Source organism: Netta rufina (genome assembly GCF_964035555.1).
Source record: "Netta rufina genome assembly, chromosome: 1".
NCBI lineage: Eukaryota > Metazoa > Chordata > Aves > Anseriformes > Anatidae > Netta > Netta rufina.
Window position 1 is genome coordinate 178,449,521 of NC_140123.1, and position 20,345 is coordinate 178,469,865.

The 20,345-nt window shown below is 39.4% G+C and overlaps 1 protein-coding gene across 2 annotated transcripts in view; it reads left to right on the forward strand.

The window, feature by feature from the left end:
* The window catches only part of ZNF277 (zinc finger protein 277), a gene marked incomplete at its 5' end in the record, with an annotated part of 55,288 nt that overhangs the window by 20,915 nt on the left and 14,028 nt on the right, over positions 1-20,345 (forward strand). For both annotated transcript variants that reach the window (XM_084306397.1, XM_084306398.1), the window contains 5 exons: positions 251-458; positions 3,373-3,461; positions 5,465-5,547; positions 17,735-17,826; positions 19,181-19,291. In XM_084306397.1, coding sequence (XP_084162523.1) covers positions 251-458; positions 3,373-3,461; positions 5,465-5,547; positions 17,735-17,826; positions 19,181-19,291 — 583 coding nt within the window. The remainder of the gene's footprint in view (positions 1-250; positions 459-3,372; positions 3,462-5,464; positions 5,548-17,734; positions 17,827-19,180; positions 19,292-20,345) is intronic.

Below are 20,345 nucleotides of genomic sequence, written 5' to 3' on the forward strand. Positions count from 1 at the left end.
GGGGAAGTTCCTGGAGTCTTCTCACAGAGGTCACCCCTGCAGCCCCCCACTACTAAAACCTTGCTACATAAACCCAACAGTATAATGCAATCAAGTGGCTTCCATACACCTTGTTGCTGAAGTAATACATGCAAGAAAACTGGGACCCAACAAAACAGGTTTTTACATATATTACCTAAAAGTACTCCGAGTGATCAAGATTTATTCACTTAGCCAAAATTACTGTAATTATTCTTTTCATTTACCTTAGATACTGAGTGTATTTTGGAGCCTCTGACTCTGCCAGAAAGTCCAGCGAGTCCAGGAGGTGTTGCTGCTGTAGAGGATTCTCTACATGTGCCTTGCATTTTCTGCAACGAATGCTATCTCCTACCTGAACAAAGCCAGCTCCTGAAGCACATGATAATTGAACACAAGCTCGTCATCGCTGATATGAAACTGGTTGCAGATTTTAGAAGGTAAAGATTGTGTTGTTAAAAATGGGTATGTATGTGTACAGTTACTATATAAAGCTTCAGAAAACTAGAGATTGTATTTCTAAAATACTTGTTTTACACTGGGGTGTTGTGTAGTTACAGCACAGGGCAATTCCTCTGTTAGAAATTCTTTGTCACTTCTCAGATCCTGTTACTAACCAGCAAGCTGTGTACAAGCTAGAAAGCTGTTTATTTCATAAAGGACGTTCTAGACAATCAACTCTTCCAATTTTTGTGTTTATTCACATGAGAAGACTATTTATTGTAAGACACTGTATGATGTCCTAAAGATGTATTGTACACAGAAGCTGTTCAGTACGTGAACTTACACATTCTGGGTTGAAATTAATTTACCCTATCTTAAGGATGCCAGTATTTTCCCACAGAAATCATATTTAATCCTTAACTGTACTTCACAGGTCTGTGATCTGCATGTAACAGTGACTTGTACAGCGGTGTCACTGATCTTCTGGGGTCACGTTTGGCTTTCTCTCTTTTAACTTCCTCCAGTAGCTGGCAAAGGCCCAGCTGGCTTGTGATTTCAGAGGCTTGGCACGTGCTCGGCATTTTGCTTTCACAAACAAGGATGTATGGTCCTGTCAGAAGGCTAGATGGCACCTACTGATTTTGTAACTAGTTGTGTTGCATTGCTTAAGTGTTAGCTGGGTGATTTCTCAAATAGAAGGATTTTTGTGGTAGGCCTTCCGTGATCAGTTACTCTGCCAAAGCCAGTAACTTGTGTCTAACCATCAGAGTGCAAAAACCTAAACATTAGTATGAAATTTGGGAAGATGAATGTAAGCCATATAAATCCTTAGTCAGACACAGGAGCTTAAAACTGCATAAAATTGAAAATTGATACTTGTTTTTGTTTGGTTTTGTGCAGAAGGCAGGCAGAACAAGAATGCAATGTTCTTTGGAGATAATGCTAGTTTCCTCAGATAAATAAAGGGATCAGAACTGCTCAGTAATGGAATGCCAGTTTAAGTGCACTTGGGGGATTATTCTGGGTTACTAAAAATTTATTTTTAACTCACCTTTTCAAGAAAATGTCCATTTAGATTCTTTTGGCTTCTAATGCAATTGGAAGGTAGCCAAATGTTAGAGAAAACAGCCCCAGGATGTGATGTGGTGGAGCTGTTACTCTGAAGTGTTTCTTCTCTTATTTGCTGTATTGAATACCAGCAAATGAGTCTAATACTGTGAAGAACAACAAAAAAAAAAAAAAGACAAATATAATCTGAGGTGTTACAATGAAGTGTGGAAAATAAAGTGAAATAACTATAAATACATTATATTATATTTATACTCAACAATGAGGTAGAACCAGTCTTAGGTATGTGTTTCTTGACAGAACAACAAGCATTGGAGAGTCCAAAGAAAATCAGTGCTAATGGAAAGCATATTTTTTTTCATAAACTTGGAAAAGTAAAGATAAGTTGGCAGTAGGGGAAGGAATAGAGATGAGATGAACACTTCCAATACTTGCATGACTGATACATAGAGGACACTGATCATTTATTCTCTCTCCCTGGAAGCATGGCAAGGCATTGGCTTTATTTGAGCATTGATTATTTGGGTTAAGCAGTATCATATAAAATCCCTTAACAGTAAGCTTCATGGCACAGGTTATGGTTTGGTGAGTTTGTCTAAATGGTGTTCGCTTATTTCAGTTCAGGGGACAGACTGAACAGCATCTTGAAATAATTTCATTTGCACATTTATGTCCTAAAAACTCCATTCTTGAAGACCTGCTGTTCTTTGTAGCTGCAAGACTAATTTCACCATGCATTATAAAAGTAGGGGGCAGAGGCACAACAAAATGCTCACCTGTCACTTACAGACATCTAATGATGCTTCAGCTGTGCTTGCAGGCTTTGCTGTGCTTAGCTGTTGTTGTACCAGAGGTTAATCCTCTCCATGTCAAGAGCACCTACAAATACTCAGAAATGTCCTCATAATACTGTCGGAATTTTTATTATCCTTTCCCAATTTGATGGCATGTCAATAGGAAACATTCACTGAATAGCTAGCCTTTACCTGATCAACTCTTACATGAGTAATATCATGCAGTAGGCATAAATGTAAGCCTACACTTAAGCATTAGCAGATTTATTTATCTTTTTTTAAAATAAGATTCTGAATAATTAGCACAGGGACTGCTTTATTCTCTTCATCATTGAACTGAGGGTGGTGATTTTTTGGATTAGACAGTAGCTTCTATTTCAGTGGGAACCTAATCTCTGTTGTGGTCTGTTAATGCTGCTATGGCAAACAATAATAGTACAGGAACATTTTTAAACAACTGTAGTTGATGGGTTAAACTTTCAAGCCGTATTTAGGGCTTTTCTTATTCTGCCTGTTACCCCACCCCCAGGTGTTTGGGGATTTCATTTTTCTGTCTTCCTAGTTGTCTGCCAAGCTACAGCTTTCACTGTAACTCCACAGGAGACCTGCCAAAACCTCACTTTTGACAAGTTGGTGTTTTTACTGGGTTTCAGATCCTTGCCTGCATCTTGAAGAACACCGAGTGCAATATTTTGGGAATTTGAGAGTACTCTGTAGTGTATCTTTTCAGTAAAGATGCATCTGAATGGCAAATCTGTCTGAAAATGTGAATAAGTTATAGTGTTTATGTAAAGCCAAATGCAAATCTTTCTTATTTAGATCTACATTTTGACAGGGTAATTGAACCCAGGTTTAATGAAGCTGAGTGAATTTAATGAATGAGAAAGCCAGGTTAAAGGAAGAAAAAAATTAGAGAAGAATTAAAAAAAAAAAAACACTTAAGACCTATAAGAATTTAAAGGATGCAAAAAATGAGAGCAGATCAACTGTTTATTAAATGGTTTGGGGATTTCCTTCTTCACTAATCTTCTCTCTCTTAATTTTAAAGATATATCTTATATTGGAAGAAGAGGTTTGCAGAACAACCCATCACAGACTTTTGTAGTGTGATAAGAACAAATTCGGAAGCTCCATTAGGTAAGTACATGTATGCTGCTTATTTTCTCTGTTGGCCAGATCACGTGATAATTTCTGGCATATACTGGTGCTTTGATCCAGTCAAATGTGAAGTAATCTGGCACTAGGTCAGCAAAGCACAGAAATAATGTTTAATTCAGCTGCATATTTAAGCATAACTTCCTGAAGGGTGCCAACATGTGCTTCAATAAGGTTCTGAGCAAGGATGAGCTTCAAAACTGCCAAATTGGGGCCGGCTGCCAGACAAGGCCTAGAAGCAGTGCTGCTCCACATCATAGCTAGGGAAGCTTTGGTAACCACTGCATAAATAATTGCTGGCAGTCCTTCCAAAAATGTGGAGAAACATTCCCAGGAAACTGCCTTCCCAAATTCACCCTGTCCCCTACCCCCAGCTCATGATGTTAGCTCTTCCTGGGCAGCAGGGCCGCAATCATGTTTCCCTTCTCCTCTCCCTGTGCTTATTGCCCCAAAAATGTTACAAGAAGATATCTCCACATAAAGGGTACAAAGACTGCAATTTTCTGCACTCCAACACAAGACCAAGGGCTGTACCTCACAGCTCTGGCCCAATTGGATGCTCTATCGTAAGGACAGAGTCTGACAGTGCAAAAGAAGTGTTTTTTCTCAGAAGTAGACACAAAATTGTTAAACAGATTTCCACAAAAATGAGTTTCCTGTTATGAACTTCACCACCTTCTGTTCCAAGGAGAAGCTGATATATTTCTTTGGCTTCCCCTTTCCTAACAAAAATATATAATTTACGTAAAAAAGCAGATAAGAGAACATTAGGGCTTTCCTACATCTTTAATCATCTATGCAGAGCTTTTAAGACAGTAAAAATGCATTCAGACAGTGTCAGAGATAGGTGGAAGTAAACTGTTCTAATTCAAATTAATTTTAAGTAAAATAGTCCTGGAAAATGTGAAAATGACTCCAAAGACTTACATTTCTCTTACATATGTTGTTGGTTTTTTTTTTGCTGCTGAAATTTTAACACCTACTACTCATTTTGAAAATTGCAAATCAAGCACCTGAAGGCTAGAGCCTACCAAAATTGTAATCCAACAGTAGCCATTCCAGAGGATAGTGAGAATATTTTGTTAATATTAGTGATGAGCTCCTTCAAATTGGATAGCTCAGAAATCAGGAGGTTTATGTTACTTAGGAGGTTCTGTGTGAAGAATTAGGAAAGGCTGAAATGGGAAAGTTTAAAATGGTGAAAGACTTAGTAATGGTCAGTTCAGCTCACCATCCACATAACCCTTTAATTAGTAAATGAGTAGGTTTCAAATGCAAACTATTTTCTTAAATGTTTTTATATATTTTTATCTGCTGAGTAATTTTAAGGTAATTAATTTGGATGAGATTTGTTTCATTATTAAACTGGATATGAACATAAACATTAAAAAGTGCAGTAAACATAAAATGTACATAAAACAATTAAAATGTCAATTAGGCAAGCCGCAGTGTGTGTTATTAAACAGCTATGATACACACTTGCAGATGGACGAGATCTGACAGTAAAAGGTGATGTTGTTAGTGAAGGGTATGCCAAATGATAACTACTGAAAATGAATAATTATTTAGAGAAGTAACTGAAAAATCCCACATGCAAGATAGAACTAAAAGTCACTTCATGATTCTTTTATGCTGTGACTAATATCAATGATTAAAGGTTTCTCTGTCTCCAGAAGAACCAACATAAAAGAGAACAAGGGTGGTAGTAAGGAAAACCTGTGCAAGACTTTGGTCTTTGTACTGCAATATAAATGTTTAAGATCATATGTATGTATATAATTGCTGATAAAGCCTTATGAGTAAGTGTATACAAATGTTTAAGCATGTTTCATTAAATTATGCAATTAAAATAGCTGCCTTTAATAGATTTAGGAAGTCGTCTCGTACTCCTAATCCATCCAGAGGACTAGCAGATTATATGCCACAAATATTCAAAACAGCACCAGCCTCCCATCCCTTACCCACACTTCCTAATCTCTTAACAGAAGAACAGGATAACTATTTTCTTCTCTGTGACGTCTTACCAGAAGACAGATTACTTAGAGAACAACTTCAGCAAAAGAGACTGGTAAGAAATCATTTTTGTTTCCTTTTTTTAGGGTAAGCAGTTCATTAGTATAATATATGGAAATTTAGTGAACATTTTAAATATAAAGCATATTTTACTAAACTGCAAAAAGCTTTTATTTTAGTTCATTTTCCTATATACTACAGAAGAATATAAAAAGTCCTTGTCTATAGATTTTTCACTGGAATAAATTTACAGGTTGTATGCCAGTGTTTCACAGGGGTGAAAAATACACCCAGAGCACAAAAAAAAGGCTGAGCATGTTGAATGCTTTTCTTCCTCAAACAACCTGCAGTTCACTGACAGAGTATCTTTTGTGTAGTAATTTACATGTGGGGACATTAGCAAAATAAAACTCAGTGTATGTTACTGTGAAACAGGAAGTGATACTTAAAATGTCTTCAAGCAAACTGCTTTTGTGCACTATTACACTTTCACTCAGATGGTTTTAATTCACACTTACATACTCATATGCACCAAGATGCATGAGTGGAGGAAGTCTGTCCAGGATCATCTCTGTGACAGCTGTTGAGTCTTCAAGAAACCCTCTGGCTTTCTTCTTGCTTGGTGATAACACCTTTGTCCTTTGGACAAATCTCTTGTATCTTAGGAGTTGTGAGTTCTGCCTGGGTGTCATTTGTATTAGGCTCTTGCTGACTTCAACTTCCATGAGTCTTAGCCCAGGTTGCAGACCCCTGTTTTGTGTTGTTTCCTTGTTTGAAATACACATCTGTAATCTGTTTTTCCTCTTAGGCTAATTAAAAATGAATGCTGTTTGATGCATTACAGTCTTGTTGCCAAGCTCCTAGTGTTAGGATGCAGGGTCTTCTGCTAAGTTATCTGTGCTGTGAGGTCTTAGAGTGCAGGCCTTTCATCTTGACATAGGCAAGTTCCTCAGTTTACTGCTGGGAGCTCTGTTCTTTGATTTATCAATACAGGTCTTTTAACTCTTTGTTTTGTAATTTCTTCTGGTACCTTACCTGGATGGCAAGGTACTGAACTTATGTTTCTTTTACAAGTCTACATACACAACATGCAACTGCAAACCAACTTAAAACATAAGCATTCAGAATGAAGGGGATGCTTACAAAAATCAAATTCTATTGCTCAGGAAAATTGGGACTGGCGGGCAAAAGCTGCTACCCTGGGAATGCTGTATCCGTTTTTTGGCTAGAGTCACATTCTGAATCTTGCTGCACACAATTAGTGAATCCCCAGAATCTGTGGAATATGTACAGGTCTTACACAGCTCTCCGTGATGTCCCAGCTCTTGCAAAGGAGAACTGTAATAGTTCTGGCACTGAGGATTTCCCACAGAGTTGGAGGTGCTTCAGCTGAAATCTTCATTACTGTGTAGGTCCATTGGGTTGGCATGGACTGAGAAAAAAGCGGCTGCTGCACTCTTGCTTAGCATGCTTCTTTACCAGTTCATCATAAGGCCCACCCTGGATCAGCATAAAAGGTTTGTCTAGGTCAGTATCTTACCTTTGCCAGCAGCCAAGTGTCTGGTACATTTTTGCCTTGCTCCGATCCAGTGGTGATTCTTTCTTAAAATATTCTCCTAGTCTCCAGCAACTGACAGCTCAGGAATTTCCAAATTCAACAACACTATCTATATTTAACACAGTAGATTTTTATTTCATGAACCTCCAACTCTGAGCCCCCTACAAGCTTCTGATATCCACAAGTTCCTGCAGCAGAGTTGCACAGCTTAACTACACCATGAGAGAACTGTCTGTTAGTTTCTTCCCAATCTCTCCCCTCCCACTTGGATGGTTTTCACACTAGAAAAGGCAGTGAACAATTCGTCCTTAATCTTACCCAAACCATTTGTGATTTGTCTCCTGGTTTTCCTACCTGACATCATGTCTTCCATTAGTTCTGTGCTTCAGGGAGCCCTCACAGCAGAGAGCAGAATCCAGGACTGCATTAAGAAGAGCTTTGACAGCAGGTTAAGGGAGATGATCCTACCTCCTCTGCTCAGCACTGGTGGGGCCACACCTCAAGTTCTGTGTCAGTTCTGGGCTTCCCACTACTGGAAAGACACAGACTTGAGCAAACCGATTGCAGGGTCCCAAAGATGATTGAGGGACTGGAGCATCCTTCACACAAGGAGAGGCTGAGAGAGTAGGCATAGTTGAGCCTGCAAAAGAGAAGGCTCAGGGGGAATCTTATCAATGTGTTTAAGTATGTGGTAGAAAGAAATGAAGATCAAACCAGACTTCTCTCACTGCTGCTCTGTCTTAGCTTTACATGACAAGGGCTTGGTAGCAAGGGGGCTTCAGGGGTGGCCTCTGAGCCAAAAGAGACTGTCCCCAAAAGGAGACGTGGGTCCCATGGTGGAGCAGATCTCCACACTGCAGCCTGTGGAGGAGACCCCACAGGGATTAGGGGCAGAGAGCAGCCGTGAAGGAGCAGCAGAGACGAAGCGTCAGGGACTGACTGCAGTCCCCATTCCCCTGTGCTGCTCAGGGGATGGAGGTTGAAGAGGGTGAATGGGGGAGGTGGTTTTACTTTGCTTTTAGTTCTCACTGCTATAGTCTGCTAATGATAAGCAGTAAATTAATCTTCCTATGCTGAGTCTGTTTTACCCGTGATGACAATTATTGAGTGATCTCCCTGTCCTTGTTGCAATCCTTGAGTCCTTTCCATCATATTTTCTTCCCCTTTTCCTTTGAGAAAGGAGAGTGAGAGAGCAGCTGTGGTGTTCAGCTGTGTGGCAAGGTAAAACCACCACATGCCCCCCCAACAGAACAAGAGGCAACAGACATGAATTATAAATCCGGAAATTCCATCCGAAAAGAAGAAAACACATTTTTACTGTAAGGATGGTCATACACTGGAACAGGTTGCCCAGAAAGGCTGTAAGGTCTCCATCAGTGGAGACAGTAAAAACACAACTGGACACAATCCTAGACAATGAGCTGTAGGTGACCCAGTTTGAGCAAACATTGGAGTAGATGATCTCAAGAGGTCCTTTCAAACTTCCATGATGCGGTAATTCTAGGTTGAAGTTGCTGTTTATGTCATGGTTCTTCCCTGTACGTCACTGTTGCACTTCTCTGTACCTTTTCCAGTTTCCCACATACCCTTTGAGGTTATGTAAGACATCTTGTATATGGCATGCAGGCATGCACTGTCACAGTGGTGTTCATTTCCCAAACACATTCATGGTGTTTGAGGAAGGGAAGAGGATCATTATTGAGCAGGCAACTATTGTTTTCATATAACTGTCTGCTGTAGTAATAAGTCCTGGCTGCTAAACCTTGAACTGTACTTTTTCTTTTTTAAAAGGCCATTTGTTTCTGAGTTTTCCGTGTTTTGTGCTATACAACCCTATCCCAGCTAGGCCTTCTCTCCACCACTGGTGTCAAGGGAGGGCAGAGTCTTCTGGCAGGTAAACCATCTCATCTCCTCTGCAAGTAGTTGTTTCCTCAAAGTCAGAAGAGTGAAGGTTTTAGCCCAAAGCAAGTGCTGCTTTTGTTTACAGCATAATTAAGTTTGAAAGAAAGAGTTAATCATTATGGTGTAAAATAGCCTTTGATATTAACAGTCCTTTAAATATCAGAATCATATCTTCACTTTTTACTGAAGCTTTTTCTGAAATCAAGCTGCTGCTGTAGTTGAGGCTAATGGAATCACAGCTCTCGTTAAAGCAATAAAGTCTGTTTACTTTGTTATTTCCTTTTGCTGCAATCTGAGTGTTGACTTGCAAGTTAAATAGTTATTTTGCTTTGCAAAGTCTTGTACCTCCAGACAAGTCTAGCAATTAAGAGTGAGCTGGCAAGTGGGCTTGTGTGAGTTGCTCAGAATAAAGACCAGAACTGTAAAACTTGTGGTGATTTTTCTGCAGCCTTTGAATCCTAACTGCTGTCTCCAACAGCAAGCCCAAACAAGGAAACAAGGACAAATGCTATCTTTAAAATGTGCTAGCTGAAGCACTTCATTTAGCAGTTTTGAAACTCCAGTTTAGGAATATTTCAGGCTGTATTGCAGCAGGGGAGCTGGCCAAGGTGGGTGTCATGCCGAGACATTATGGTGACTGTGATGTATTAAGAGAGGCCAAGGAATGAGCCTGAACTAGGTTAGAGTGCAGCTTGCTGAAATAGCTGACAGGGCTATGTAATGTAAAACAGATACGGTCTTTTGGAAAAAAACAGTCTTCACAAAGAATCAGTGGTTGTGAAGATCACTAGTGGACCAGGCTAGGAAGTCCTGGAGGCAAAACTCAACGACATTAGGAGAGTCAGTGTCAGTATAAGCCACTCAGGCTTATCTTTAAGATTGTTATAAAAGTAAAAACCCCAAATCTGTTTTTTGAAAATTTACCCACATGTTTAGCACAACATTGACCTTGTGTTGCTATCATGTTTGCAGCCATTCTCCTATCATGTGGCTAATAGTTTCGGGTGAAGAGGCTACAGTTCCTCCCAGTAAATCCAGCCTGAGGAGCAGTCTTCACAAGAAATGGAATAGGGACAAAGGCACCTTTAAAGTACAGAGCTATACCAGTTAAAGGACAGAGCTATACCAGCTTCCTAAGTTGAGTTGTATTTATCATCCCCAGTTTGTCACAAGCTTAAGCTGAGACAAGCCTCAAGAAGCTGAAGCTATGCGCCAGAAAGGATCAAGATGCTAGTCTTATGCTAATGATAATGTTAGCCTGTCAGTACCTACATGGATGAAATTCTATAGGTCCTTTTTTTTCACCGTTTTAAGATCTGTATTTAATGGCTCTTCTCTGGCACTCTGGAATTTTGTCCATCCTCCATGGGCTTTGGAGGAGTTGTTGCACTAACCGCCAGGAATTGTTTTATCTACTTCCATAATGACATGTGAGTATATTCCAGAAGATTTCTATATATGTAACTTCCAGCATTTAGCCTTTTTTTTGTCTTGTTTCTTTGTTTCTTTTGTTTTAAATGCATTTTGTTAATAGTCTTGACATAAATAACCTTTCCTGCAAAGACTGAAGCCCTGAATACTGGAGGCATTCCTCTTTTGTCTATATTTGGTATCCTACTACTTTAAGTAATGAATTCCTGCTCTTTGTTGTTTATTTCTAGTGAATGTTCTAGTGAATTCAGTGTCAGAGTCAACTGGAGAAGAAGAGAGAGATGGAAGAGAGGAAACAGCTGAGAACAAGTGGAGCAGACAGCTAGGGAAACAGTCCTTTACAGCTGTCCCTATTGCTCTGCCCCCCAGGTTACTTAGAACCTGAGCTCTGCCAACAAGGCTGGTATCTAGGATAGGGTATGGAAAAACATTTTCCCTGTTTCTGTGAGGCAACTTGCCATACAAAACAAACCAAGAGAATATGCTTCAGGGGTTTCACAATAAATTTGTGATATCCATATTACAGTCCTGAGACTTTTGCTAGTTATAATGCCAGTTAAGTTATAGTTCAGTCTTTGAACTCTTTTTTTTTTTCAGTTTGCCTAGGATCTAGGTTTCAACAGATTATCCAACTTTATCCCCACCACAACCAACATTTTCTTCCCAACTTCCTGTTTTTCCAGTAGATCATGACTCTAATTTCTCTCTGAGTTTTTGATGCTGTCCTTTCAAACCTTGTCTAAAAGTCTTCACACTTAGCTGGCAAGCTGGTGTCCTCTGCCTTGAATTCACCCGGAAAAGAAACAGGAAGATACTACTTACCTCGTTCATTTTCATTCACAGAGTTTTGTGGTAACACTGTTGTCTGAGTATGTAGTAAATCAGAACTGCTCACTTAGGTGATCAGCCTGTACCAGATAAACCACAGTATTCGCAGTTTCATCACCAGATGGGCAGCCTCTCTTGGATGACTGTAGGTCACGGTTCCGTTGTTTTCTTCCATTTCCCAAAAGAGGGTCTCTAATGCCATCATCCTTCATTTCTTAGCCTTTCGCAGTAGTTCTGTCTGTCAAATGAGTAGAGCTCTGTTTATGAAGCTCCAGAATTATGTATGAATTTTAAAATTCATTAGAAGGAATTAGAAGATTAGAAGGAAAAGTGTGCAGAATAGTCAGCAAATACATATATATTGGATGGTATGACAGATGAGTTCAAATACATTGAGCATTCTCTGGACTGGAGGACCTATCTTGACAAATTTGTTTTACTTCCATGCATGTTAAGCTTTTACCTGAAGGACTTTTCCTGCAGGCATCTCTGATAATATTAAAGAAAAGGCACTCTTCATGAGATAACCTTGAAGACTTCATGATGATTACAAATTGGAAGATTTTTTTTTCATAAAATCACAGAATGATTTGGGTTAGCAGGTACCTTAAAGCCAACCCAGTTCCAAACCCCTGCCATGGGCAGGGACACCTCCCACCAGACCAGGTTGCCCAAAGCCCCATCCAGCCTGGCCTTGAATGCTTCCAGGGATGGGGCATCCACAGCTTCTCCTCACCACCCTCTGAGTGAAGAATTTCTTCCTTATATCTAATTTAAACCTACCCTCTTTTAGTTTAAAGCAATTTTTCTGCACTCAGGAGACAAGGGAGTAATGTTTGAAGTGGCAGAACTGAACACAGTGATCAGTAAGGAGGGAAGCTAAGTATAGAAGTTAGGACATAGGCTGTTGACACACAGATACGATTGCAGGTCTTTACAGAGGTATGAAGTTTCCAATACCATAATTCTTTATAAATATTTTTCCTGTCTAGCAGCCACAAGCACAATCTGAAGCTCATCTGCCAATCTTTGAGGAAACTGTACACATAAAAGCAAATTTAATTCTCTTACTCTAAAAGTAGTTTATCCTAAAGGTGTATAAAATCATCAAATAATATGCTTGGCAAGTGTTTAGAGTGCATCACAGGTCTCACCAGCCCTAGTCTTTGTTGCAGTGTGCTCTACTGGTTTGTTTCATTGGCAGTAAAGCGTATAAGCAGCTTCTTGTGATCTGTCAGCATGATTTTTTATTTTTTTTTAAACAGAATCTGTTTCGCTTGGTTCCTTTGCCTACAGCAATAGCTAGTTTCTGTGAGCACTCAGCGGGGAAATGTAGCTCTTATTTAAATTGGAAGAAGCTAGAACTAAAGATACACGCTGTGTGTTTGAGAGATCACCTAGGAGGGCTTGGTAAAATATGTATTCTTATTGTCTCTATCTGGTATCATTCAGATCCAAATTCACACCCACCTTGCTGCCTCTGGTTACTTGTTTCCCAGACAAGACAGTCTGATTTCAGGAGTATTAATGAGTCAGTTACCCGAACAGCAGAAAGCGTGCCTTGTAATTGTGCATTCTTCGGAGCAGTGAGGATGACAGCGTGCTCTGTGGCAGGACTCTGCTGATTCAGATGTTTGAGTGCTTCACACTCTAACAGTTGAGAGGTTTCCTCTTCAAAGAAACATCTTTAGGCAAACTGCCTTCCCGGGGGATATGGCACTGTTTATAAAAAGCTTTAATTGGAACTTCTCTCAAACGATCGCTTGTATAATGTACTGTCTTTCTAGTCTCTTGCCTGGAGAGGTTAAGAGCAAAGGACCAGACCTGGCATAACAGATGCCAACAAGAATCCTCAAATTCCAAAATGCCCTTGCCCACGTCCAGCCCAGTACTGCTTAAACACCTGCTTAAAGCTGAGACTACTTGTAGGCTTAAATCTTTGGACTGGAGACTTTGGACTATGTCTTGTCACGGTTTATGGCAGCAATTTTTTTTTTGTCCTCAACGTCTTAAAAATGAAGACCCATTCTGCTGCTAGCTCCATTTTAGAGACTGAACTACAGAATCCAGTTCTCCACTTCGCAAATAGGTTCTTGGGCTGAGGAATAAATTCAGGTCTCATTGCAGTCACAAATTCACTGCATGATCATGTCCCAAACTACTTAGTGTAATCTGCCTCTATCTTACAGCTAGAGAAGTACTTTCTGCCTTAATTTCTTCTTTCTCAGAAGTGACGTGATTATAAAAGAGACAGGATTTTAGAGAAAGAAGTAATGTGGGTTTTTTTGTCAGACCAATTGATGTAGTGTGAAGAAACTTTTGACCACTAGTTCTTTCTTGAGGTTGGAAGCAAAAGCAGCAAAACCTGTGCCAAGTACTGGTTGTGAATGCTTCTATGTGATGTCCTATGTGATGGTTCAATGAATTGACCAGAGCCATATATTTAAATAGCTAAGTAAACTATTTGTTAGTAAAGAAGTGTATGATGAAAGAAGAAACCAATAAAGACGATTTAATACCTGGGTTAGAGTGTGTTTTGGAAGAAGGGGTAGCAGGAGTTAGAATACTGGGAAAGTCTAATGTGCCATGAAACCAACAGTCCTGAGTGCATGTCTTCTGACATCCAGTGGAGTTGGTTGTCTTACCTTTTCAAGGTATTTTGTATGTCATGAATGCATTTGAACTACAGACCTGAAATGAAGTAATTGGTTAGGGAAGAGTGTCTACTTAAGTAAACACTTTCAGTATGCGTTATTCATCTTTTACTCATTATCAGTGTGAATTCTTGCTGATGCAAAGTGGTTAAGTGTTTCTGGGGGAAAAAATGGTAATTTCTTCCAGAATACTGCTTCCAAAGAGAGAGACAGGCACATTTTTTTCAGGAACATTTTAAATTGCTGCCTACTGGGAGCAAGTCTGAACTCTTCACAACCTCAAACTGAGCATCATGAATGTCTGTGGCATTTTTCTAGACTCCAAGTTACAAATTGGCATGCAATTGAATTTATTTTGTATTACTAGTTTAGTGTGGTATATTTAAAGGTGATTATCCTGGTATAAATGCTTGCATATTTTTACCATGTTTTTTTTTTTTTTTGCTTGCTTAGTTAGTTAAAACACAGCACAGATATGATCTTATAATTTGGTTGGATTTTTTTTTCTTTTAAATCAGCCATATTCTAAAAAATGTATAGCTAAGAGCTGTAGAAGATTGTTTTTCCAGACAGAAGAAAGGGAAATTGAATGAATGGCTGTTTCATAACTAGTTTGACAGTCTTCAGTAAAGTAATGCATCTTTTTAGTGTATCAAACAATATGGTAGAAAGATTGAAAGACAAATAGCTAACAGAACTCCTGACAAAAGAGATGGGGGTCAGGAATTATTCATCAAACAGCATCAATGTTGTACAGTAATTGCCTGGAATTAAACTCTAGCATTTGAGCCACTTACTGTTGTAATATTTTGGGTTATTGTTTCTGTCTGTACTCAGCTCTTGTATTCATTGTGAGAAGAGAAAACTGATACACGTTTACTCTGTCCTGATTGCTTTTTCCTCGAGTAACTTTGCCCTCTCATTCTCTGGTGCTTTGATATGACACTATATCCTAAAAAGTTTTGGGAAATTCTCATGTCTGAAATGTTTTTGTGTTTGTTTGTTTGTTTGTTTGTTTTTTCTAAATATCAACCACAAATTAGTACTAATGGTCCCCACAGTTGGAACAGTTTGGAAACTGGTGCAGGTATTAAATTGTTCGTTTCCTGCCTCACGACTTGAGTTTAAACTTAGCTTAAATTCTGGAGCTGAAAATCTCCACTCAGAAAAATCCCCAGAGTTTTATGCAGGTTACTGTTATTGCTGTTGTTCCATCAAGTCCCAGCAATGGCGTGGAGGTAGGAGGGTGTCTGGGAATGTCAGCAGGGCAGAGCTCTCTCTCACTTTTACTGTCCTGGACTTGAACCAGTGCTTTTAATTCCTCACCTGTGCAAGTACTGGGTTTGCTTTCTGACTTGGGAAGTAGCATTTAGCAATGAACGATGCAAACAAATGATAAAAGGAGTCTCTACATTGGAAAATATTTTTTAAACTCTACTGGGAAAATTCGTAAAGCAACGATGCTGTGTTAAGACAAGGCCTCTCAGCTGCTGAGTGTGCTGGTGCAGGGGGAAACCAGAAGGGTGAGAGAGCAGAGTATCAGGAGCAGTGTCTGAGGGATACAGCGTGCTTCTCATTCCCCCTCAGGCATAACTGGGAATAGCAGCTCACCAGGGCTCCAGTAAGCAGTTTGTGGGAAGTGGGAAGCGTTAGGCAGCCAAGCGTCAAACATTGTAGAACACTTCTTTCCTCACAGTAGCGTACAATTAGGAAGCTATGTTGGGATGTCACTAATAGGAGGGTGAGGTGCTTAACCTCTTGCTATCTTAATATTTAATTTGTACATGGCATCTTTTGTCTTCCTTGTAGATTCTGTCTGGTGTATTTTACAAATTCTATAAACTTCGTGCAGATACCTTCAAATTCAAGGTTGGCAAAACAGCATGAGATGTGCTGCTGAGCAGAAAGAGGTGACAGCCAAGAGCACCAGTAAAAGTCCAGTTCTCACTGGCATGCTATGGGATGCTTTCTGCCTGTGTGGAGCACGGATATTCTTACTTAATTGATCTCTGATGAAGGGCTCTCAGAAAACATTATGCTCCATTTATCTTTTCCCAGGAGTCAGCCCTGAAAAATATACCAATTTATATTTGTTAGTTGACATTTTGCATAACACAGCAAGATGTCAGAGGATATGGTCTGGAATTTGGGTAGGTAGTGCGGAACATGACTACAATAAAAAGGTGTACTTTGTAGTATAAAAATGAACAAAAAAGGTACAAAATTTGTGTTTTGAGGGTGACAGAATCCTAGCTGATGTGAAGTAGCTAAAATTCCCAAATTGTTTGGCTTAAACTGCCTTAACACAGGCCTTAAAACTGTCTAAAGCATGGTGCACTCTTCCCCACAGCAGCCATGGGCCTGAGGCCCAGTATAACTCAGGTGTGACACATTACTTAGTTTTTCAGCAGGTGTCCTTTTATTCCCACAGTCCTCTGCTCAATACAGCATTTTGCTGTTGCAGAAAATAAGCCAATACCACATTTATTTGCCCTAACGTTAGCCATACCCTTTGTGGTATGGTAGACTGACTTGCATAGCCAGGCCACTTCCAACCCATCCATGCTGCAGGACACATTTGAGCCTGCAATGGCAGTGCCTCAAGCCTTCCTCCTCTCCTTCCCCTTCCCTTTTTTCATTTTCCTCCTATGGAGCTCGCCTATCAAGCATAGCTGAATGTGAATTTACACACAGACTGTAGGCTACTTTGGGCTTTAATCCACACAAAAAGGTACTGAAGAGGTAGGTCAGAAGCACAAAGCGCCACTGTTGCCGGCTTTAAGGAGATAAAGAGATTGAGAAAATCCCCTAAAAAATTCAGTCATGATCTCACATGTCAGAGAGCAGACAGTAACATCTCTGCATAACACAGAAAATAAATGCTTTAGCAGTTATCCGTTCTTAAAACACAAGCACAAGGCAGTGTACTGCTGAGCTAAAGATGTGCTAAGTTTTAATCCAAATGCTGACTCCCCCATATCCCAGCTGATCCAGGCCTTTCCATGTGAAGTGTAGAGTAACTCCATAGCATAACCACACACTGCTGTTGCAGCACCAGAGCACATCACCTGCTGTATGATTTTATCGATGTTAGGAAAATTCTGGTCAAGAGTTGTAAAGCATCTAAATTGCTCTCATTTGCTCTAAATTAAATAAAACTGGTGGTACAGGCAATCATCAGCTTCTCCTTTCCTGTGAATTTATTGCATGCCATAGCTCCTTGCAGAAACCACCAGGGTTTTTGTCATCCGTCTGTATCACAAAGAAGTATTCTGGATTGCCTGTGATGAGACAAGTAGAATTTACTTTATCGTTCCACTGTGGTTTATGTGGTTACCCATAAGCTTGCTCGCTGATAGTGGGGATAAATCTGTACCTAAGTAGAGACAATAAACTGATCTGTTATATAAAGAATCATTTAAATAGCTGTGTGAAATTTCTCTGCGGTTTGTATTTCTTTCCATGCATCTTTCCCATTGAACTTGTGAATGCCCCATCTCTGGAATTATTCAAGGCCAGGTTAGGTGGGGCCCTGAGCAACCTGATCTAGTGGGAGGTGTCCCTGCCCATGGCTTTGGGGTTGGAACTAGATGATCTTTAAGGTCTATTCCAACCCAAATCATTCTGTGATTCTATGAGCTTGTGTAATAGTAAGGGAATTTTGCTGGAAGTTGACTGGAGCACACGCTGCCTTTGAAAAAAAAATGCTGTAATTTTTGTGAGCTACTCCCTCCTCTTCCAATACTAACTTCTGGTTTCTGTCAGCACATTTGGTCATTGTTACCAGTAAGGATAAAGAGGTAAAATGCTTATGTGATGAAATGATTGTTATTTTTAATCTGAATAATTTTATCTGTTTCTTTTCATAGAGGGAAATTCTAGAACAGCAACAGAGAGAGAGAGATGACACAAGTTTTCATAGTATGTGCATGTTCTGTGATCAAGAATTCACAGGAAATAGGTTTGTTTTATTTTTTTCACCTCTGTTCAGCTTCTTTGTTTATGGTTTTAACATCATCGAGCCAATTAATATCTAATACTAGGACTCAGAAGCTAGAAATCTTTTTGGGATGTAGCTTAGGTATTTCTTTCAACTGCAATGACATTTCAGATAGGCTTCTCCCACTTCTCAGTCCTATAATTATTCCAGTGCAACTTTGTAGAATTATGTGGTGAGCTGGATTTGAGAACGAAACCATTTTAAAGAGTTTTATGTCAGCTGTTTTGGTGTCAAGGAGAGCTGTTTAAGCCAGTATGGCTGTTAAAAACTGTATCTATCCAGTTACACATTTTCCCATTTAAATTCACACTGGTTTGGCGAGATTTAAAGATAGAATGAAAAAGGGAGGAAAATTAGAGTGAGAATGGAGTGCTTTGCAGCATCAGTCAAGTGCAAGCAGGAGCAGCGTTCAAGTGTCTGCTCGACTGAAAATTTATTTATACACAATAAAACAGTTTCAGCTGGAGAGATTGAGTATTATCCCTGAATGTGCCTGATTGCACAGGTAGCTCTGATACTCTGGAAAGGTAGAAGAACCTGTGGTCATGTCCCTGCTGGTCTTCACAATTTTGGCTGAGTGTCATTTTCGCCTTACTGCATGGTTTACCACACTTCACATCATTCAGCCCCCAAGAACTTTATCTACTGCGTACTCGGGTCTGACAGACAGAATTTGAAAATCGCACTTGGACTGTGGTGAGAGGAAGGCTCAGCAATGTTTACACTTGAAGATTTCTTTAGTCCCCAAAAAGCAGAAGCTGAGGAATATAGAGATGTTAGACACTTCAGTAATTAACCATTACATCTCTATTAGAAAAACAACTTGTTTGAATATCATGTTTGTTCCTGAACGAAGTTTAGTGCTCATTGTCGTGCTAGTACTGCAAGAAGCAATACTGATATAAAAGAATTTGTTTTGTTAACCAGCACTGAGAAAACTAACAAATGGCTCCTTTGAATGACTGTTGTTTGAAACATATTATTTGCTTATTCAAGTTAATAAATGAGATTTGCTAAGAGAGGATCAAAATAAAACTAAATTGTAATTTTCATTAAAAATATTATATTGTATGCATGCAGATTAATCAGATGAATTGTCACTGAACATACAGTAGAACTGAAACTGGAAAATTCCCAATACAATAAGTTGCATTCTTTTTTTTTTTTTTCTAGCAGTGGCAGGAACACTATTATTGTTTATTTAATGTTAACTTTTATGCATTTTTAGAGCAGTTGGCATATTTTGAGTCAAAAGCTGCATAATTCTCATATGTATTCAGGAATACATAATGTTCTTTTTGAATGTCTTTTGTAGATCTGTCCTTCTCAATCATATGGCAAGAGAGCATGCTTTTAACATTGGGCTGCCAGATAACATTGTGAATTGCTCTGAGTTCTTGGCTGTATTACAGGAGAAGCTTGACAAGTAAGTAGGTTTCTTGTTTTGTTGTTTTTAAATGGACTTGAGTCATATTCTTTTAACCTTGGAAAGAAATTGGGTTAAAATACTTCAGCACTCACGGTTAGTTAAGAAGAAACCAAGAGAGAATGTAACTTTTGCGTGGGTGATCTTAGAAGGTTTTTCTTTTAATTTATTGAAAACTAATTCATAACGCTTTGTAGTATGTGTTTCCTGGAATAATAGAGTCACATGTGGTGCTTTAGTTTAGTTGCACAGTTTTCGTTGACGTCAATAGTAGCATGCCCCTTTTTTCTCATAACTGCTGGAGTCAATGACTTATTTCTTGTTGTAACCATCTTTTTGCTAGACATCTCTTTAGTCACATAATACAGAGTTCTTGTGCCAATCATCTTTTGTCTCTCTATATATCATTAATATGTGAGATTTTGGGGCCCACCCTTACGTCCCATAGCAGAATGGGAATGATAATGTATATGCTGCCTGAGAAGCATGTAAATCTGAGATGACTGAAAAAGTTAAAAAGGCAATTTGGGAGAAGAACTTAGGTAGCAAAGAATAAAGAATTCTTCGCTTTGAGTTTCTTTTGCAAGTGTATAAGTGCCCTTTATGAATTTCACAAATGGGACGAGTATGTAACAAATATCATTTGGGCTCTAGATAATGCTAGGACAAGGGGGAATGGTTTTAAACTAAAAGAGGGAAGATTTAGATTAGAGGTTAGAAGGAAATTTTTCACTCAGAGGGTGGTGAGGCACTGGAACAGGTTGCCCAGAGAAGCTGTGGATGCCCCATCCCTGGAGGTGTTCAAGGCCAGGTTAGGTGAGGTCCTGAGCAACCTGGTCTGGTGGGTGGCATCCCTGCCCATGGTGGGGGGTTGGAACTAGAAGATCTTTGAGGTGGCTTCCAACCCAGGCCATTCTAGGATTCTAGCAGAAAGAGTGAAAACTGTACCTTAGAGAGTAAACCTTAAGAGTGAAACTGTAGCTTTTAAGAAGCTTAGTAGATTTTAATACAATCTGTAACCAAAGACTCTAGGAGAAATATCTGTAAATCTTAA